At 39.0% G+C, this 22,458-nt stretch overlaps 1 protein-coding gene across 1 annotated transcript in view; it reads left to right on the top strand.

Annotated features, from left to right (window-relative positions):
• Positions 1–3,614: 3,614 nt before the first annotated feature.
• TNKS2 (tankyrase 2) overlaps positions 3,615–22,458 on the top strand; it is a 29,438-nt gene continuing 10,594 nt past the window's right edge. Inside the window, exons 1-18 of the mRNA XM_053949040.1 lie at positions 3,615–3,822; positions 8,951–9,175; positions 10,142–10,237; positions 10,884–10,920; positions 11,225–11,300; positions 12,549–12,643; positions 13,184–13,250; positions 14,922–15,108; positions 16,021–16,142; positions 16,650–16,741; positions 16,829–16,907; positions 17,855–18,026; positions 18,693–18,772; positions 19,728–19,873; positions 20,297–20,462; positions 20,749–20,968; positions 21,363–21,472; positions 22,155–22,343. Of these exons, the coding sequence (XP_053805015.1) occupies positions 3,615–3,822; positions 8,951–9,175; positions 10,142–10,237; positions 10,884–10,920; positions 11,225–11,300; positions 12,549–12,643; positions 13,184–13,250; positions 14,922–15,108; positions 16,021–16,142; positions 16,650–16,741; positions 16,829–16,907; positions 17,855–18,026; positions 18,693–18,772; positions 19,728–19,873; positions 20,297–20,462; positions 20,749–20,968; positions 21,363–21,472; positions 22,155–22,343 (2,367 nt within the window). The remainder of the gene's footprint in view (positions 3,823–8,950; positions 9,176–10,141; positions 10,238–10,883; positions 10,921–11,224; positions 11,301–12,548; positions 12,644–13,183; positions 13,251–14,921; positions 15,109–16,020; positions 16,143–16,649; positions 16,742–16,828; positions 16,908–17,854; positions 18,027–18,692; positions 18,773–19,727; positions 19,874–20,296; positions 20,463–20,748; positions 20,969–21,362; positions 21,473–22,154; positions 22,344–22,458) is intronic.

Raw genomic sequence — 22,458 nt, 5'->3', positions numbered from 1 at the left:
AATTTTAAACAAGTCACAGGCATCTTGGACCAAAGGCTTTTCTTTTCTGTGTAATCTAGTTTCCATGAACTCTTATACACTTATCTGTGCTGCTGGTATCCAGAACACAAGCTTCTCCCTAGCACTAAAATGAATCTTCTCTAACTGCTGCCCCCACAGCTGGTCACAAAGCTGCTGAACAATTCTCTTGGTTGCTGCATAAACAAATACAGTATTTTGATAACTAAATGGCCTACCATTACAGCTTGGGAACAACTGACAGGGTATCCCAGTCTCCTATAGGGACCACTTGGCTTTGTGCTTACTCCTCTCTGAAAAGCTCAATCTCTCAACATTTCACCATCTCCATGTCTCCTTTCTTTCTTTTTAATCCCTTTGCTATTCCAGAACAACATTTTATAATTATTACACTTTAGCCCCAACTGCTGGTAAAATAAAGGTGGTACATATAAAACACCACTAACTACACAGGGGTAACTGGCAGAGAAAAAGAACCAGTTCTTGCTTGTCCAAGAGACATAGCCAAAGTACTTGATGGACGAAATAAGAAGAGGAAGGGAGAAAGTTTCTTTAAAGATCCAGTATTACACATATTCACTGATGTACAGCCTGTACTGCTTTGATTTTGCAGTGAGCCTGTATTTTGTAAATTGATCTTTTCATTTTGAAAAAGAAGCTTGCACTGAGAAAGTTTCTATTTATAGTTATAAAAATATAGTAATAAAACAACAGATCAAATTAAATATAAATAATAAACCAAAATAAACCTTTTTTTTTATAGGAATGTTTTATCATTTCCTGATGTAAACATTCATTATCCCTGGTTTGGGCCTTTTTTTCAAGTCTCATCTGGAAATACTTCAAATGGAATAAATTTTAAATCATTCCTCTTTTGGAATAAGCTATATTTCTGAACTCTTGAAATGTTCTATTTATTCCAGCATTGTACTTTGCTTCCAAGAGCAAGGCAAAGAACTTCAGGGACCAATTAGAAAGAACTGGAAAATCCTCATAACATGAAGGGCTGATAGCAAAAAATCCTAAATCTGATGGACTGCCTTGTAGATTGGCATGAACAATGTCTCTCCCCCTAAGTAAACCTTAATCTCCTAAGCAGAAATAGAAATCATTTCTTTTTAAGGCTGCTTTAGTCTTTCCATGCCCAACAATCCCTCTTTTTCTTTCTTTTTTCTATATCTTTCTCAATTTATTTTTATTTTTCTTCTTTTTTCTTTTTTCCCCTCGTCATTTTTTTCTATTTTTTCCTTCCTTATTATCTCCTTTCCTTTCCTGCCCTCTAGTGATCAACCAAGCATGTTCCTAAACAAACTGAGCACACTTCCAAAATACTTCATGTCTAAAATGAATAACAGTGAAATGTTTCTGAGCTCTTCATGGCTGAGCCTCTCAGGCTGGGTTAGTAACAGGTGGGTTACAAACCCCCTGTTGTCTCTAGAGAAGTCCCTACCACATGTATTGGGTGGGATTTGGCATATATTTCAGCTATGCTTTCCTAACCACGCCATTGTACAGAAGAAAGAAGAAAAATATTGGATTTTACTGATTATTTTCTCATAAAATAAATTTTAAAATAACATAAAAAAGGGGAAGTGTATGTATGGTGAATCTCAAAAGTCACTGTGAAGGCTATTAATACAGTAGTCCTAAAATATGCTGAGAGTCTTTGCTTGCTTGAATTCAAAGCTAATTGAATCCTGCTCTTACAGTGTAATTTTTTAAAGTTGTTTCCATTCATAAAGACCTGCTGTAGTTTCATACTCAAGTTATCACGAAGACATGCTGGAAAAGGAAATCAGGCTGCAGATAATTTAGAATAATAGTACCTTCTGGGTATAGTGATGTGGAAAGAAATGTATTTATTTTAGGCCATGCTCTTTATAATTGTGTTCCAGCAGAACAGTGAAATACTGTTCTGGATTTAAAATTACTGAGAAGACCTGAGGAGCAGGATGTGTTTGTATTTACACAGGTACTTGCCCTTCCACAGATTTCTAGACACAAAGTCACTTCTTTAATTTTGAAATGAAAGCAGTCAAGTTAGTGTATTTGCTACTTCTGCTGTAGGCCCAGAGAAGGGTTTATGAACTCAAAAGCTTGTATAGTTTTCCAAGCATGTTAATGGTACAATAAAAGATACAAATGGCAGCATTGCAGGTCTTGTTTTCAGTCTGTGGTGCCTGCAGGCAGGAAGGGAAGCTTTGCATCATGCACACTTTGGAGAAGTTGGGAAGGTCTGAGAGGGCCTATGAGCCACAGCTGATGACAGTTTATGCAGGAACATTCTGGCCCCATGCAAAGCAGTGGATGAATTATGTATGTGTGGGACTCTGGCTATTCCCTGCCTGCTGAGCACAGCTTGGAATTTCGATGGAGGCACAGAGAGAAGCCAGTGGGATTACAGAAAACACACATGACCGAGGCATCACGTTTGTCAACGCATGTTGTTTCTGCCCTGTGCTGGCTGCATTCTTCTGTCACACTGCTGCTGTGGCTATGTGTAAATTACCAAACTGAACAGGAAACAGGACACAGACACAAGCATCAGACCTTGATCTGTCACTAGAGCATGGTGACAGCCTGGTACAGCTTGTAGTCTCCCCCAAAAGAATTTCTGGGTGTAGTTTAGACATTAGCATGGACCTGGGAGAGAAAATTTGAATGTAACTGCCTTGTTTCAGTGACAGGGATGTTTGACAGAATGGAAGACTGAACAAATGTGCTAGATCTTTTTCCTTACACTTAAGTCTTTTAATTTCTGAATGTGACAGCAGTCTGCAAGGTGAATGAGTTTGGAGGTACTCATCTCTGCATTTGCAATAGGAAGGTACTGACCCTATTCAACTACCTTTTCCAAAGTAAGTGTTTTAATATGGTGTGAGTAAAAAAACACATTTCAGAATTATCAACTGAATTCTCTTCCAGTCAGTCCCATCTGGGGTCAGGCTTCCCCACCAAGCCAGTGAGGTTTATTGCAGGTCAGCAGGGGGAGAGGGACAGGTGACTTTCCGTTCTCTTCCAAAACCTTGAACCGGCAAAGTCAACTGACAGGTTTTTTAATATCTGTTTTTCGAGATTAATAAAGAGAACTATGCTATTTATGTTGCTTAATTTCCATTTCATAGTTATTATGCAAGCACTGAACTTCCTCGGAGTCACAGTATTTTCCTATATAAGCAACTGTGCAAGGATCATGAAGCCATCGGCACCCAAATGCTTACACACTCTACAGAGGGCGGGGGGGGGAATCCCTACAGAAAAATCCCTACATTTAATTACTGAAAGCAGCAAAGGCACATTTGTTCTGGGGCGGATCGCTAGTGCTGTACCATTCTGCTCCTCGCCATCCCTGCCACGGGAGCAGGGCCGCGTTACGGGCAGCCTGTGGCCGCGGTGTCCCCGCGTCCGGCCGGGCCCGCTCCCGGGCGGGGCCGCAGCACCGCGGCCCGGCGCTGGGAGGCTCCCGCCGCGCGCGCCTGCGCACCAGGCCGGCGGTGCCCGGATCCCTCCGCCGGGCGCAGCGCCCGCCCGGGAGCGCGTGCGGAGCCCCGCGGGCCGTGAGGGGCGGCGGGGGCTGCGCGGGGCCCGGCCCGGCCATGGCGGGGCGAAGGTGCGCGGGCGGCGCGGCCGCCCTGGCCGAGGCGCCGGGCTGCGGCGCGGCGGCGGCGGCCGAGCCGGCCCGGGAGCTGTTCGAGGCCTGCAGGAACGGGGACGTGGAGCGGGTCAAGCGGCTGGTGCGGCCCGAGAACGTGAACAGCCGGGACACGGCGGGCAGGAAGTCCAGTCCGCTGCACTTCGCCGCAGGTACGGTGGCAGGGGGAGCCGGGGAGCAGCGCCGCTTCCCCGGGGCGCCGGGCCGGGCCGGGCCGGGCCGTGGGGGAGCGCCGGGCCGCTCGGGCCTCGCCGCTCAGGCCGGGCGCAGAGCCGGGGTCCGAGCGCTCCGCCGGCCCCTGAGCATCGCCCCCGCCCCGCGGCCCTGCCGGCCCGGGACCGAGGCCGTGTCACCCACGCGGAGGGGATCGCCGAGCGGTACAGCTGCGCCTGCTCGCTTATTTCCTTTTTTTTTTTCTTTTTTTTTAAAAAAAACAAACCTCATCTGGCTTTAAGGACACATCTGGAGTGGGGTTTATGCTGTTCGTGTTGTGACACGTGAGCTCTGACAGGGACACATGTCTCACGTTCAGTTCTCATGGATTTCAGCGGGCCTGTGCATTTTTAGAATTGAACGCATGAAGGTGTTCGTCAGATAACACCGTTTCTAAGCTTTTTGCGTTCTTATCTTTGACAAATGGACTTTGTTAATTCAGGACGTAAGTAAGCAAACAACTGACGTCACAGGACAACTGCTTTCACTGGCAATTGGCCCGAAGATTGTATCCCACCTTTTCAGACAAAGACCTGACTGTGACTGTTGTTTTCATGTTGGTTGTTTTGGTTTAATTACAGCCTTAGATGTAGGACTCGAAGGCTGACAGGCTGCAGAAAACAACAGCTTCTTTTCAGCTAAATGATATGGATAGTAACAAAGATGTGTGTTTCTTTATTAGGTTGTCTTGGTAAGGTTTCTGCTTCAAGTATCCTTTCCTCATGTTAAAAGAGCTTGACTCAGGCTTAAGAGGTCTAAGTTCTTGAAAGCCTTCTCAAAACAGCAGTATTTCATAAATTCAAGAAGCTTAATCAGCAAGAGAGCTCAGGAGACTACTTAAAATATCCTGTCAGAGGAAAACAATTTTTGTAGCTGTTTTTTTATATGCATCAATCCTGCCTGTCCACTTATAAATTCTGAACTTCTAAACAACTGTGTATGTTTCAGAGCATTTTGGAGAAGTGAGGGGTTGTTTTTATTTATTTATTTGCCTTTTGTTAGTTTGGGGTTTTTTTTGCCTAAGATGTTTCTCATTCACTATAATGATCTAGTTTATCTCTCTGAACAGGGGTGATCTGTCTTGACTTTAAATAACTCCTGATCTGTAGAAAGATTTTTCTTTAAAAAATGCATAGCCATAAGTTCAGGTAGTTGTTAGATTTCTGAGGTTAAACAGGTTAGTGTTAGTGTAAATGGGAGACACTGCTGTCATGCATGAGCCACCATGACTTGGTACAGAGAAATTAACTGTTCTTCTCAGGGGCCTGTAGGAGATGCTGAGAGTTTCTGGTTAACATGGGACAGAAAACACTTGTGTGATTTCTCCATGGAACTCCCTTTACCGCCTCAGGTCGAGCTCTGCTGTTGTCAGCCCACCTGCAATAGGCTCTCTGTGAAAGGTGGACATAAGTAGCTCTTGGACTTGGGCCTGACTGATTTTGTTTGGTTTTGTCTTTCCCCTATTATTCACAGTTGGAATAATACTCACTTCTTTAGTCTTTGCCTCTGAAGGAGTCACATTCCAGGAAGTAAAAGCAAAAATCTGTTGTATTCTTGCTTTCTTTATGGGTGTTCCTAGAAAATGCATTACAAAACTTCTATGACTAGTTAATTCAGTTTCAGGACTTCTTTTATGGAGGAGTTGGAGCTGAAATACACCGTGTCACCACGTTTTGTATTGCTCTTTTTTCCTTTTTAATTGACATTCTGGATCTGAACCTGGGTTCTATTTTTTAAGACTTTTCCCAGATCTTACCTAACAATTTTTTTTTAAAAACCCAATTCCTATTTTTCCATGTGGGCATTTGTAAAGGTGGATTTTGAAGTAAAAGATCAAAAAACTTCAAGCTCTCCCTAGAAACGTGTCATTATCAGAAGTAATACATATTGGAATTTTGCTGGAGCTTGCTGTTTGGATTTTGTAGTACACAACTGTGTGAGTGATAGTTAAGTTATCCTGAAGGTTTAGTCAAGAGCCCACCACCCTTCACAATAAGAGGCTCCATCCTCTCCCATCATAAACTGCATATACTTCCTCAAGTCAGTCATTTTCATCACAGAGTGTGTCAAAGTGTCACAAGGTTTTAAGGACTTGGCAGGTACCAAAATGCCCCTCCTGTAATCTAAATTTCATTAAAAATATGAACACCCAGGGTAGGGGAGAAGAATTTGAGCTAAGTTCTTTCCATTAGCTTTTTATCCCATCAGAAGTAGCTGAATGTCAATTATGACCCACAGTGACTGTAAATAAATACCTTTTTAAAATTATACACAGTTGTACATTTCTACTGTGATTAATAATTGCGAATTGTCAGCTAAAAATTTGTAACTTTCCAGGCAACAAGTGCAGTGAGCTGCTCAACTGTCACAGGTGGTAGAAGAGTGTCAGCTCAAGGTCCTGAGTAGCCAGCCTTTCTTGTTGGCAATGAAAAACAAACAGTTTGTGATGATAAGACCATTATGTTGCACAGTTGAAAGGTGTGATGCCATTTAGGTGGTCTCTTGATAAAAGCCCAACAGCTAAAGAAAACCCCTACCTCTTAAAAATTACAATGTTGGGGTTTTTTTAAGTGTTGAAATAGTTTTTACTGCAGCCAACTGCAGGTAAAGAGGAACTGTTAGAGTAGGCAGTGACTGCATTCCCGTGATAGCAAAGGCTGGCCCAGCTTTCCACTCTCAGGAAAAACAACAGAGGCAGAGACCATTGTGCAGTTCGGCCACTTCCTCTGCACTCATGCATCCTTTAGAAAGTAATGGGAAAATAATTCCCCTTCCATATATGGTGCCCTGTTCTACAGATGCTTCCCCAAGGAAGTAAGGAATCCCTGCTGTGCACTCAGTGCTGGAGAGAAGTTACAAAAGTTGGTGTGATACAAATGAGTTAATTTCATGACATTAAATTAGATACAGAGGTGTTGCTGTACTGAGGGTACTTTCTGAGTAGATGCAGGCTTTGCTGAGAGAGAAGCTGTGGATTGCTCATAAATTGTGTCTGATTGAACCTCTGTATTAAATAGAGGGATCCAAGGGAATTCTCTGTGCCTATTATAAGGTTTACTACAGCTGATTTTCAATTGTGATGTTGATTCCTGATGAGGAATTTTACTTATAAAAAAACGGCTTTACATCAATACTTTGAGGGGTAGGAATGCTTTCAGTACAAGAATGAGTGGTTTAGCTACCAGATATATAACAAAGAATTTGATCAGAGTCTTTCCTAACATAATTGCAGCATTTCTGGAGAATATTTTTTGGTACTCAGAAGAAAATACCAAGCAGTCTGTCATGAAATAACAGTTTTGATTATGTGTTTGCAGGACTCCAGCATATGTGAAGGTCTCTTTTGAGTAGTTTCTCAAAATAATTTAGTACGTTTTGAGTATGTATTCAAACTATAAACAGAATTTTTTGAAAGCTTGAAGAAACAAGAAGAATATCGGGACACATTTAAGAAAAATAACAGTATTTATAATACTTAGAATAGCTGAACATACTTAAGATTGAGAAATATGATGTATATAATGTAATATAGACAATAAGGTTGCATGGGTATAGCTACTAATATTTTTTTTTGGCAGCAGAAATATGTTTGCATGTGCAGTAAATATGACTTACTGTGCCTGTGCAGATAAACTGGTTTTGCATGGACCATGTGTCTGATCCAGTTCTCATCCGAAGTATGCTGAGGTTCTGTTCTCTGTTAGGACAGGCAGGGTGGGTAAGTGGCATGGTGAGACTCAAAAGTGAATTTGTGTAGGGTCTATCGTAGGCAAGGTGCTAGTAAGGTAAGATTTGTACCATCAGTATTGTATTTTGAAGAAATGCATCACCAGTATTTTGAGGAAGCAAATCACCAGTATAGACTTACGACTGTTACTGGAAAACACCTTGATGTTCATGCTGTGATTCAAAATGATTGTCATGCTGTGACATAAAATGATTGTTAAAATAACGATGAATCTGTGGTGAATGTGGTTCCTTATCTGACTTCTGAGGGAAGAGTAAAGTGAGAATTTAACTAAAGTATTTCTGAATACTTGTCCAGGCCTCTCTCTCTGACATATGCAGCTTTTCTACAAGACCTTCTCTTAGCAAGTGGGATCCAGAAATTGCTTAATAATGGCAATGGGTTTTTTGGGAGCTCCAGGTGGTGAAAGTGCTTTTTGCTTCAGAAGAGGGATTTACTGAAGTCAGGTTTAGTGAAGAACATGCTATGAAAAGGTTCAGTCACAACTAAGCTAAGACTGAAAGTTCAGTTATAACTGAAATGCTGACACTTGTATGCTTTGGTGACTTTGTCACTGAAATGCTGTGTTGTTATCAGGATTATACATAATTTCTAGGTTATGGTTGCAAGGACTTAAAACCTACCATGGGCATTCTATGGGTGATCTGTAGCAAAGTTTAAATTCACTGCAGTCTGGATATCAGTGGTGCTGGCAACTTTGTGGTTATTGCCTCTGAGGGGCAAGCTCAAGACTTCATCCAAATCTTGATCTGTTCAGGAAAAGAGTTTATAACTCGGATATTTAAAGGAAGGCGAAGTCCTGCACACATGAGTTATTTCACAGAAGGTACTTGGCAGAAGACTGATACATACTAAAATATGGCTTTACCTGCCCTAATAATTGCTGAGACCCACAGAGACATTCATGGAACCTTTGAGGTGGCCTTTGGGACATAACCAGATGGGTATAATGGCTACAAGCAGAAATCCTAAAGCATTCTGGCCTCATGTGGAGATAGTAAAGCAAATATAGATACAATTTGATGTACTAGTTAATTTGCCATTATATAAGTATGCAAGATACAGCTGAATTTTGAGGGAACCCTATATTAGTTGATTCTGTAATCTTTAATATTCCTTTTCTACTGAATTTAATCTAATTTTTAAGCATTTCAGAAACATCCTTAGTATGTAAATGCTTCTTTAGTAAACCATGCCATTTGTGATTGTCTTTAGGAGTGGTTACTATTACTGAAGTTTGTTGGTTTAATCTGCACTTCTGGGGCAGGAATTTCTCTTACCCTGAAGCCTGAAGCCTTTTCTCCCTTTTCTTCTTCCAGGTTTTGGTCGGAAGGATGTAGTTGAGTATTTACTTCAAAGTGGTGCCAATGTCCACGCACGAGATGATGGAGGCCTTATTCCTCTTCACAACGCCTGCTCTTTTGGCCATGCTGAAGTTGTCAATCTGCTCCTGCGGCACGGTGCAGATCCCAATGCTCGAGATAATTGGAATTACACTCCCCTTCATGAAGCTGCCATTAAGGGAAAGACAGATGTCTGCATTGGTAATTTTCTCCCACTCTTCCTGTGACTGACTCACTTATTTTCACTGTGAAAAATCAAGAACCCTTTTAAGACCATTTTAACTCTATGGAGCAATGGCTTTCATAAACTTCAATATCTTCATAAACTTCAATTCATATGTCACTCTTATAATACAGGTTTTTGGATTTCTTTTTTTTATAATTGTCTACTTATAAAGGTTCATCATGGAGAAACTGCTTTAAAATGACATGATGGAGCTAAATTCTCTTCTATTTCAGCCTAGATCTTATGCTGCCTTCTGTTTCTCATCACAGTGCAGTGGGAAGAACAAAAGTGATCTTAATAACGGATTCATTCTGTCTTATGTGTAGCAGCTGTGTTAAATTAGTTAAGGATGGGAAAACTTAAATTATATTGACTACCTGTTTTACCTACACAGTTCTTAAGAGGAGCTCTTTAAGGAAGAGGTAGAAAGTTAGACTTGTAGTCAAGAAACATTTCTTGATTGTGTGGTTTGCTGCCATTTATTTTAAGAGAGCTGTAAAGCTTTAGAGAGCTGTACAGATAATATTGCCTGTTCAGCCTGAGTGAAGCATGCACAGCCTGCCACTGCTGTATGCAGGCTAGGAGAGCACAGGATTTGGGGCAGCATGCTCTGGAGCTGATGGAAAATAGCTGCTGAGTTTTTGTGGTGGGTCAGTCACAGTCTTTCAACTGAGATTGTCTCTTGTCAGTCTGTGGTTGTTTGTCTCTTGTCAGTCTGTGGTTGTTCTCTTTCTGATCTGCTTTTTTTCTCTTAAAATGTGTCTAGACATGTTTCATCAGATATACTGGTCACAGATGACGTTGCAGAATGCTGACATTAAAGATTTGAAAAAGGAAGTTAGAATGTTTCTTTTGTTGTTTGCAGATTACAGTAATGATATGTCTCATAAACCTTGTCTTGTAGAATTGTTTTCTCATGGAAAACTTTGGCATTTTTATAGTATTGTTGCAGCACGGTGCTGAACCAACCATCCGGAACACAGATGGAAGAACAGCTTTGGATTTAGCAGACCCATCTGCAAAAGCAGTGCTGACTGGTAAGTGATACTCTTTAGATTTCTTTATTACTAGTAACAGTTGAACTGATGCAACACAGTAGTTTGGAGCTTGTCTTTTTGATACTACTTTAACTTGTCTCCGGTCTATAGTTCTAAATAGAATTCCCATACGGCTTTCATCATCTCAGTCATGGCATGTGTTCTGGATAGTTCATCATACAATAATGAACTGTCAAATTTTTAGAGTCATAGAATGGCTTAGGTTGGAAGGGACCCTAAAGATCACATAGTTCCAACCCCCTGTCATGGGCAGGAACATCGACTAGACCAGGCTGCCCAGACCCCATCCAACATGGCCTGAAACACATCCAGGGGCAGGGAATCCACAGCTTCTCTGGGCAACCTATTCCAGTGCCTCACTACCCTCTGAGTAAAGAATTTCCTGACATTTAACCTAAATCTCTCCTCTTATAGTTCGAGCACATTTCTCTTTGTCCTCTCAATACCTGCCTGTGTAAAAACGCACCCTTCCTCTTTTGTAAAAGCTCCCTTTAACAACTGAAAAGAGTACTTGTAAGTACTTCTAGCGCTTACATTCTCTAAAATTTTAGAAGAGGAAGATAAATCGTGAACTTCACATATAGATATTTATTTGACAGCTAAAGAAAACCCTTCTGTCTTCTAGGTGAATACAAGAAAGATGAACTCTTAGAAAGTGCCAGGTATGTATGTTTGGAAAATAACTGGAATTAGTTACATTTGCAGAATTTTGTGTAATTAATATATAGATAAGTAGTCTTTGGAGCTTGCATTCTATCTAGATGCTAAGCTTTGCCTGTTTTCTGTGAATGAAGCTATGCAAGTAGTTGCATAAATGCATTTTTGTTTTCTTTTTAATGTTGACAATACAGAGGGGAATGTGTTCAAATCTGTTGAACATTATCACAGTGAAAAACATAAAATCAGAATAAGCTACTAAAAATTGGGATAAGAATATTTCTGCTCATTTCACATCTTGTTTTTCAGGAGTGGAAATGAGGAAAAGATGATGTCTCTTCTTACACCATTAAATGTTAACTGTCATGCAAGTGATGGCAGAAAGGTATTTTTGTTTAAAACCTAGTTTAAAAGTAGTTGTCTCTTACATGATCCAGTTATTGTTTGACCAGATTTTAAAATGTTAAACATAAAATCTACTTTCTTCACTGTATGTGGGAAAATAAGATTCTACCTCTCTAGCAGCCAGCTGAGGTTTTTTTGTTTGTTTTTTAATCTTGAAAGGACTATGCAAGTAATTCTGTATAGGACCAATAAACACCTTTTCAATTGAAACTTCTGCTTGACTGTCATATCTGCAGTGATAAAGAAGCAAGGCCCCTTTTCACAGATTTTTGTCCCTATCAGGGAGAAACACACAGGTGCTTTATTTGACATGCACCCTTAGGCAAGTTACTGATTCAGGAGCAAGCTGCTCATTGCTGTAAGTAATGGTGAAGAAATACATAAAAATATTCAGAATCTCCATTCTGAAAAATCCTGAGTCTTCTGGGTTCAGCCCCTAGCCTACAGAACATTCAGGAGTATTTTGGCATCATTATTTTCATTAAGTATTTGTATTCATTTGCCCCAGTTTTGATCCAGTTACTTCCCCCTTGTGAGGCATTGTGGTAAGATACTGGGATCTCCAAAACACTGATACATCTCTGTTTTCTCATCTGGTTATGAGGCTCATCCTCTAGGAACTGTAGAAATCTGGTTCAGTGGATGGATTTGAAAATTCCTCCTCACTAATTTGTAGCTCTGCCTTTCATGCTGCTGATGCTTGAAGGCATTTGCTAGAAAAGATCATAGAGCAGTTAGTTATCTGTCTGCTCTCTGGAGGGTGAGTGTTTAGAAGAGATTAAATTTCCCCCACACCCTGCTCACTTACTGCATTCACAAATGTGGATAACAATCCCTCTTGATACTTTTTAAACTTACTTCACTGATTGGCAGAGAGACTTCTTCATAGTTTAACAGTCATTGCTGCTAATGGTCTTCTTACTTCCCCTTTCACAAGGATATAGTTTGTGCTAACAAAGTATTGCTATGGTAGGCTAAAAAACCAAAAGTAGCCTCTGTATTAGTAATGGAGTAAATTTGGGATTTGTGCTTATGTTGACTTCAAGAGTAGACAGTGAACAATGAACATAGTTATCAAATGTCTGATTCAAGCACTCTGGGATTTTTTTTAATCTTGTTAGTCTTGAAAGACTTCAGCGTTTAGTACTGTTAACAAATCATGAAAAAAGAAATAGAAACTCAACCTTGATTTTGTGTTACTGATTTATTCTACATTCTCTTGTTTCAGTCTACTCCATTACATTTAGCAGCTGGGTATAACCGTGTAAAAATAGTCCAGCTCTTACTGCAGCATGGAGCTGATGTACATGCTAAGGATAAAGGGTAAGTTCCTTTTTCACTTTGTTCAGAATAAACAGAATTCATTAAAAATTGAGGTGAAGTGAAGAGTGGCAATACTGTTTTACCCAAGAAGAATTTCCAACTTTAGACTGTTCTGTCACCTTTAACCTTTCTTGTGACAGAAATGCACGTTGATTCATTTTCACAGGAGAAGATACTACAGCATTGTTCTTGTGAAAAAGGATATAATTAGGAACATCCCCTTGGAACATCCCCTGCAGATAGTTCTTCATGCTTAGGGTTCCAAGTCTGAGTGGAACCATTTCATCTGCAGTGAGACAATGCAATTCACTTATCATCTTCTGATTATTTTAGATGTTTACTGTTCTGATAAATGCTGATGGGATTTTCTGGTTTCTTCTTCAGCTTTTTATTTCTCCATATTTTCATTTGAACATTTGTCATACTGTTTTTGTAAAATGATCAACATGAAGCGTGGTACCAGTTGAAATGTGTTAGATGCATTTGAAATTAATATATGTATACTAAAATAATCATCCCTCTCCTTTTTCTTCTATGTAGAGATCTGGTGCCACTTCACAATGCCTGTTCCTATGGTCATTACGAAGTAACAGAGCTTCTAGTAAAGGTTGGTCTTTGAAGAGATCAAATTGCATATTATTAAAAAAGAACTGTTTATAATAGACTAATACAAGTTGCATCTTTTTTTTATTTTGTACGTAGATTTACAAAACTTAAAGTGATAAATTGCTTTTGCTCTACGTGTTAGTGATTATTAAGCTGGAGCTACAGAATCTTCTGCTTGCAAGGAAGCTTTTTCTTTATAAATGTGCTTTCTGTTTTTAACTCTCTCTCTCCAAAGTTGAGTATTTTCATACCACCAAGTAAGTACTGCTTATCTCAGTATTTCTACACTCACCAAAAAAAAAAAGAAAGTACCGAAAACCCCCTAAAAACTCAGTGATGTTTTGAGTTTGACAGTAGAAGAATATTTTAGAAGACAGAGCAATAAGAGCTGTTTGAAAAGAATACTGGTAAAAACAGTAAACGTTTTAAAATTAAAGAGCAGTCAGTCTTTTGAGGAAGTTAACTTGACAGCATCAGTTCTGGCCCTGAATTGTATCCTTCACCCCAAAGAAAGAGAAACCTGTCAGTTTTCCTAAGAAAATGGAACTCTTGGAACTGAAGCAGTGTATCTGGCTTATGTTAGTCTTGAAGATAAGTATGATACACATTAAACTAGTGGCTTGAAGATGTGAGCTGAAGCATAATATGTGTACTCCACCAAAGGAGTTTTGAGCTGTGCCTATTCTCAGCTGCCACAGCAAATCAAGATTGTTATAACAACTGAGAGTGTTGTGCTATCTAACTGCAGACATTTGGCTGCTCAGAAGATAGCTCTTGTTCTGCTCTCTGTGTTTCAGCCCCCTACTAATTCCATATATCTTTCTACTTGTTTAGCAAAAAATAAAGTTAAAAAAAACTATTGAAATAAGTTTACATTGCAGTAAATATAAATAGTCATGATTTTTCTTCAGGGGCCAGTTGTAAAGTGAATTTTTACAATGCTGGTACTAGACACAACCCCACAAATAAGCTTTTGCCTATCTATACGTTACTGCGTGTCTTAACGATTTAGCTAGAGTTGTATTCTGTATTGGATTTCTGCTCTAGAGAATTCTGAATTACTTTTTGCAAAGCCCTACAGCTTTAAAAGAAGCAATGGGAAAGAGCATGTACTTGCTTACAGACTGAACTTGAAGTACAGTCAAAATGTTACTGGAGAAGAATTACACATACATTACTCATCCAGGAGTGTTACTTGTAGAATCTTGTACTTAAATGTTTTGAATTAAAATTGAGTGCCCATGTCAGTTTAGATACTGTGGCATTCATATCTTCGGGGTTATTCACAGAACATGTATTTATCTTAGTGCAGCTAGTCACTCTAGACATTTTCAAGAGCTGCAAAGTACCAGAGCTTGTTCACAGGTGATTTGGAGAATGTGAATATTTCTCTTTCTCTGATTTGACCTGTAGCAGAGTTCCTTTCCTTTCTGAAAAAGCCTCAAAAGACTAGCTGGCTTTTGGCTTCTTTGAATGTACCTGTGGGACACCAGGTGATTAAAAACCACAATGTGCTGAAATGTGTTAGATTGAAAATCAGTGTGTTGGAAACAGTTTGCATATAAGCATTGATGTTTATTTTAACAGTCTACTGTATTAAAACTAATAACATAATCTTTTTCTAACGTCCTGGTTTTGACTGCATCTTTTTTTACCCCTTTCCCTTTTCAAGCATGGAGCATGTGTGAATGCAATGGATCTGTGGCAATTCACCCCTCTGCATGAAGCAGCTTCTAAGAACAGGGTGGAAGTATGTTCTCTTTTGTTAAGTTATGGTGCTGACCCAACACTGTTGAACTGTCACAACAAAAGCACCATTGATTTGGCTCCAACACCCCAATTAAAAGAACGATTAGCATGTGAGTATCAAGTGGGATCAGTTCTGCAGTTACAGCTTGTAATGTGTAATTAGATTCCCTAGACAGTGACCTGCCAGAAACCAGATTTAGAAAATGCTTACACTTTAAAAGTATTTGTGCAATGTTACACAGTATATTTCACTGTTTATAATTTGAAACTGCTAGATTTTCTGAATGTAGGCATTTAAAATCATTTTACTGACAGTTTTGTAGTCGAATGGTTGGGATGGGTTTTGTAGATTTTCCCCTATTAAATGTTTTCCCTCATGACCTTGCCAATACACTTTCATTTCCTATACTTGTTCCTGTCACTGCATCAAGACTGTTGAAATATTAATTTTTATTCCACAGTTTTTTGTTTGAAGAATAGAATAACTGTTTAGAATGCTGAAAATGTTTGAGTGTGCCACAATCACTGAAAGTTTAAAAAAATTATGCAGGACACTGATTTTTGTCTAGCAAACTTAGAGTGACCTCAGATTCTGTCCTTGAGTGGTCAAACAACAACTTTCTGGGATATTTACAAAAATTGTCAATAAATACTACACTAGGCTTCGTGATAGCATCTAGAAGTGGTTTTCCAAAAATAAGTCAGAAGTGGAGATGTTTATATGCTTGAGTTAGTACCTGTGTAAACAGTAGAATCTACACAGTGGTGAGTGAAATAGATCTTGTGCAGCCAGTTTGGATGTGTCTGGCTTTGGTTTAGAAACAAAGCAAAATTTGTGTAGTGTTTTGACTTAACTAATAAGTTCTGTCAACTGATGTAATAGCTTGAGTCAGACTTGGAAATGTGTGCTCCATGGTCTGCTGAATGCAATTAATTTTTTTTTAACTGAAAGAAGCAATTCTCTTGATCCTTCTTGATCCAAGGAGTGTAACCCTCTGCTATGTATTTCTTTGTTTTTTAAGATGAATTCAAAGGTCACTCACTGCTGCAGGCTGCAAGAGAATCGGATGTAGCTCGTATAAAGAAACATCTTTCTTTGGAAACAGTGAACTTCAAGCATCCTCAGACACATGAGACAGCATTGGTAATATCTCAGGATTTATTAATGGTTTTGTATATATCGTGGCTAACCTAAGCATACTAGGTAATGGTTTAGCAATTAATATTGCAGTGTCAAGTGCTGTAATTCAGATCAACCTGGAATACCCAGTGTCTAGGTAAGCAAATAACACTGATTAATATTTTGTTCTTAAAGTTCATGAGAAGACTAACATAAATTATTTAGGCCTGTTTAAATTGTCTAAATGACTGAGTTTTGTAGAATAGTCTCATTTTAAGCAACAGCAAGCTATGTATGTTAACTTTGTTTTGATGGTTTCCAGCAGTTATTAGAAAGGGGAGTTCTTGAAAATACCAGAGTAAGTCCAAAAGTCCATGTGGAATCTTCCAAATTAAGAAGCACCTACATGTTTTAGGGTTTTTTTCTGTTGTCTTTGTACACCACCAGCTCTTAACTGCCAGCTGATCAGCAGGTAGTAAAACCTGGATATTGCTAGCTGGTTGTTAATTCTAAATTTTTTCTTGTTTACAGCACTGTGCTGCTGCATCTCCATATCCTAAGAGGAAACAAGTATGTGAATTGCTGCTGAGGAAAGGAGCCAATATCAATGAAAAAACAAAAGAGTGAGTGGCTACAAATGAATGCTCTAACTGTTTGCTTAGACGAATTTGCAAAATACATTTTAAATTATTCTTTCTTTTTTTTTTAAGCTTCTTGACTCCTCTGCATGTGGCTTCAGAAAAGGCTCATAATGATGTTGTTGAAGTAGTTGTGAAACATGAAGCTAAGGTATGAGTTTCATACTTTCATTGACATTCATGTACTGTACAGGTTTTCATACCATGAGAATGGACAGTTTTTGTAAAATAATTTGTTTTGGAAGGTTCTAGATTTGTAGACTTCAGCTATAGGCCATCAATCCATCAGTACAGCCCTATACATTACAAAATCATCATTAGTTTGGTCTTATTTTTAAGAAATGCAGATGTAGTTCTCTCTGGGAATGGAAAAGTTTCAGTGTCTTATTCAGTGCTTCATTGTCTACCAGGAATAATGGAATACATAAGGAAAAAAATAGGGGGTGTATATGAACAGCAAGAAGTTAAACTGAATTGTGTGACAGATAGACTTCACATGATATTGTATGCAGTAAAAAGTAAAATGAAGGCAAAATGTTAATTCATAACACAATGTTTAGCTCAAATTTCCACAAAAAGAAAATGTGGAAAGGAGAGACTCTGTAATGCTTGAACCCTCCAAGACTGAGAGTTGAATCTCTCTCATGGAAATTTGATTGTAGCCTGACTGCTATGAAGTCTCCCAAACTAGAGGAAGAGTAGGGAATAAAAGTAAGGTTAAGGTTTGGGTGCAGAGTTTTAAACAGTTGAATACACTTTGACTGAGCCAACAGATAGGAAGTCCTCAGTCTGAGAAACCACAATAAGCCAATACAAAGTAGAAGCTGTTCTACATCTTAGCAGTGAAGTTAGTACTGTGAGGAGCAAAATACTGAATTACTCCTGTTTGTGGTAAAAATGCACTGGATTATTCCCATGCTTCTAAAAGGGGTCTACTTTATGAACTGTTTTTGTTTGGAATGTGATCACCTTTGGAAATACACTAAATATGTTCTTTTTATTAAAGTAAGGATACTACTGGTGAAATATTCCCAGTCAGCAATGAAAACATTTTAATACTAACTTGATGGTGGTATTTCTTGTCTGTGTTATTTTTAGGTTAATGCATTAGATAACCTTGGCCAGACCTCTCTTCATAGAGCAGCACATTGTGGTCATCTTCAGACGTGCAGGTTGCTGCTGAGCTCTGGATGTGATCCTTCCATCGTGTCTCTGCAGGGCTTTACAGCCTTACAAATGGGGACTGAAAGTGTGCAACAGCTACTACAAGGTATGCTGAGTTATTCAACATCCCTGAGGTGCTTAGTTTTACTTACTGTTCCAAGTGCTGTCAAATAACAGTGAAGACTAGTCAAGAAAAAAAAAAAAGTTGTACAAAAGACTGAACTAGGTGTTGTTGTGTTGTTTTACTCCCTGCTTAACAATATAATTAACAATCTGGATCATCAGATATGAAGATTTATAGCCACCTGGAATAATTTTACTAAAATCCTGACATAGGGTGGGGGGAATCTTGAAATTAGAAAATGAGTTTATAAAACAAAAAATGCTTGTTTTGCATTTTTGAGTGGAGGTAGCAGTGTTCATGGATTTTCAAGGGTAAGGTTTGGACATTATAATACATACATACATTTGATCTGGTCTAATTCTGAAACTGAAATAAGAATGCTTTGTTGGTTCCACAATATTCCAAAACATGCAGGAAGCACATTGCTGAAGTCAGCTTCCCAAACACTATTAGCTCTAGCAGCTGTAGTTGTACATAGTGAACAGAGATGAAACTTGTCTGTTATTGGTTAACTTTATTTCAAGGATTTCCCTTTGGTTAACTTTATTTCAAGGATTTCCCTTTAAAAAAACTCAAGTTACTTCCTGTCTTAACAAATTTCTTCAACTGCCTACTCTTACCTGTCATGCAATCTCATTTATTTTGCAGAAGGTATCCCATTAGGTAATTCTGATGCAGATCGGCAGTTGCTGGAGGCTGCAAAGGCTGGAGATGTGGATACTGTAAAAGTAAGCTTAAACCTCTCCTTAAAAATAAGAGGGAATTTGTCATGGTTTAACCTCAGCCAGCAACCAAGCCCCACACAGATGCTTGGTCAATTTCCCCCCAGCAGGACCAGGAGAGAATCAGAAGGGTAAAAGCTGGAAAACTCGTGGGCTGAGATAAAGGCAGCTTAATAGAGAAAGCAAAAGCCCTACACACAGGCAAAGTAGAACAAGGAGCTATTTCACTGCTTCCCATGGGCAGGCAGGTGTTCAGCCATCCCCAGGAGAGCAGGGCCCCATCTCGGATAACAGTGACTTGGGAAGTCAAACTCCATCACTACAAACGTCCCCCACTTCTCTCCTCCTCGTTCCCCCACTTTATGTACTGAGCATGATGCCATCTGTTCTGGAATAGCCCTTTGGTCAGCTGGGGTCACCTTGGCTGTGTCTCTCCCCAGCCTCCTGGCCAGCGTGGCAGCACGAAAAGGCCTTGGCTCTGTGTGAGCCCTGCTCAGCAATGACAACATCTCTATTATCAGCCCTGTGTGCAGCACAAATCCAAAACAGCCCCATACCAGCCATGTGAAGAAAATTAACTCCACCCCAGCCAAAGCAGCACAGAATTATATGTCAGTGTATAATTTCTTGAAGTAAGCAATCAAACAATCATCTACTGACTGCTTTAGAAATACGAAACCTTTGTATTGCACAGTTATTACAGATTGCAGAGGACAATATTCATCACCTTCAGATGTTTGCCTTATATAAAAAGCATTAATAAATCATGTGGATTTGGGAGCAGGTGGATTTTTTTTCCTCAGTACACAATCTGTAAAAAGTAAAGACTGTAAAAATATTTTTTTAATTGAAAACAGTTGAAAACATCTAAAATTAGATGCATATAACAATATTCTATTACTAAATTAGAGGTGTCAACACTATATATAATGACATATGTTTTGTTTGGGGAAATTCACAGAAGCTGTGTACAGTCCAGAGTGTGAACTGCAGAGATATTGAAGGACGTCAGTCTACACCACTTCATTTTGCAGCTGGATACAACAGAGTATCCGTTGTGGAGTATCTTCTTCAGCATGGAGCTGATGTACATGCAAAAGATAAGGGGTAAATGCTTGAATATATGTTTTCTTGGCAATTGTAATTGGTCATATCTATCAGCTTTTGAATATTGCTAGCTGATAAGCATCCCATTTTTCTCAAGACTTTTTTTTATTTTCATGGGAACTTCTGTTAGAATGAAGATGTTAAGAATAAAGATGTTAAGAATATCCAAAAGCATTTTGCAGTACTTAAGATTAGAGCATCAAGAATTTCTCTGGCCCTGTGCTTTTAGTTCTCTTTAGTGCCCCACTGATTAAGTTTTTACTGCAATAAGTATTCCTACTATATTAGACTATTGAGGGGGTAGGGAAATATTTTGTTGTGGTTTGATATGGTCAAAGATGCATTGTGTTTTAAGTTTATATCATTGCTGAAAAAATACCCTGTTTTTAAAGAGAATTTTTCTCTTCTTTTAATTGTTTCTAGAGGACTTGTCCCTTTACATAATGCCTGCTCCTACGGTCACTATGAAGTTGCAGAACTGTTGGTTAAACATGGTGCTGTTGTCAATGTAGCTGATTTGTGGAAATTCACTCCCTTGCATGAAGCCGCAGCAAAAGGAAAATATGAGATTTGCAAACTCCTATTACAGGTATTACATATGCTGGAGGGAAGTAAATTTCTTTCTTTCTTGTTCACTTTCGAAGTCCATTTACATTTCAGAAATTGATTTGTGCTTTCTAAATTATTGTAGTTAAATGTTTTCATTAAAAGGGATACTGGTAGTACCTGTGTTGTCTTTTTTCACACAGTAAATGAAAGGCTCTTTGCAGGATTCCAGTATATGTCAGAATATTTGCTCAACAAGGCATTAGATGCCTAAGATGCAGCATGTTTATTCTACTGACATACTTACCACTTGTTTTTGGTGTGCACAGCATGGAGCTGACCCTACAAAGAAAAACAGGGACGGAAATACTCCTCTAGACCTTGTTAAAGATGGTGATACTGATATTCAAGACCTACTTAGAGGAGATGCAGCTCTCCTAGATGCTGCAAAGAAAGGTTGTTTGGCCCGAGTAAAAAAGCTCTGTTCACCTGACAATGTCAACTGCCGGGACACACAAGGACGGCATTCAACACCACTACATTTAGCAGGTCAGTGTTCTAATTAACCAGATTGATTGGTTACTAATTACTGTGGCTGAACTTTCTATGTCTACACAACTTTATTGTTTAGCCTCAAGCTGGAGGATTCAGTACCTTTTCTTTAAAAAATTAGATTCTTAAGCATATTAATGTTAGGTTGCTTTTCAAACTGTTTAATTATTTTCCTGTTCTGTCTAGATAGAGAGGATCTTTTATTGTTTATTGACAGGTTTTAAAACCAAATGCTCTTAAGGTAATGCTGTCTTTCATAATAGGTATTGCACTGCCTTCACTGGGACTGACAATTTAACTTACTTTCAAGTAATTTAAGTTAATAATTAACTTCTCCACAGCCTTTTTGGGGTGGTGTTTTAATTCTGTTCATTCTGTCCTGCAATTCCAGCTGGTTACAATAATTTGGAGGTTGCAGAATACCTGTTGCAACATGGAGCAGATGTGAATGCACAGGATAAAGGAGGCTTGATTCCTCTGCATAATGCAGCATCTTATGGGGTAAATATCTCAAATTTCCAAGACTTTATTTATTTATAAAAAATGGTACATTTCATTGACAGCACTTTGAGCCTCTGTAGAATGCTTTTGGTATTGAGTTATAGTGTAATCTTATTTGTAAGACACTGAATGAATAATTAGATCACAGCTTATGTTGTAGGTAAAGACTCTTATGAATTTGTAAAGTCACAAACGGAGTTTTCTGACCATGAATGCCTAAAAAGCCAGCAGGCTGAAAGGTGTTCTGTAAAATGCCTTTCCTTACCTGTGCCAGTCAAATTTTATTAGGATGATCTCACCTTCACTTATATGACTGCTGTTGAGACAGCAATTGTTTTTGTGAACTTCCTGAATCTTTGTCTTGAATCAAGTCTTTGACCAAAACAGTTGGAGAACTTTCCAAACTAGAAGTTCAGTATCAGGCTTTTTTTCCTTCATGTTCCTCTGGATTTGGAATTTTGTTTTACTCTGTCCTTTTTTCACAAGAGAGCAAATCTTACTTAACTCTCTGCTGGTATGTCATAGGTGAAGAAGAAAACACCTTGCTTTAATACTTTGAAAATCATAACTAAATGCATTCTAAGAAAATTCAGAATTACTCTGATTACAGAGAAATAGCAGTAATAGTTCTGAATTATTTTAGTACACTTGGAATTTAACAGGTGTTTTTTTACTTTTCCAGCATGTTGATGTAGCAGCTTTACTTATAAAGTATAATGCATGTGTGAATGCTACGGACAAATGGGCTTTCACACCGCTTCATGAAGCAGCCCAGAAAGGAAGGACTCAGCTTTGTGCCTTGTTACTGGCACATGGGGCTGATCCTACTCTGAAAAACCAAGAAGGACAAACACCATTGGACCTGGTCACTGTAAGTGACGGGCTCTTCTTGGGAAACCCATACTTACCTATGTGTGACACCTCATTTAAAACTATCCTTAAAAAATCCAGTAATGCAACCACTTCTGCAAAATTAAAAATACTGT

The sequence above is a fragment of the Vidua chalybeata genome, chromosome 8 (genome assembly GCF_026979565.1).
Source record: "Vidua chalybeata isolate OUT-0048 chromosome 8, bVidCha1 merged haplotype, whole genome shotgun sequence".
Taxonomy (NCBI): domain Eukaryota; kingdom Metazoa; phylum Chordata; class Aves; order Passeriformes; family Viduidae; genus Vidua; species Vidua chalybeata.
Note: the sequence above shows the minus strand (reverse complement) of the source record. Positions and strands in the feature narration are given on the sequence as shown.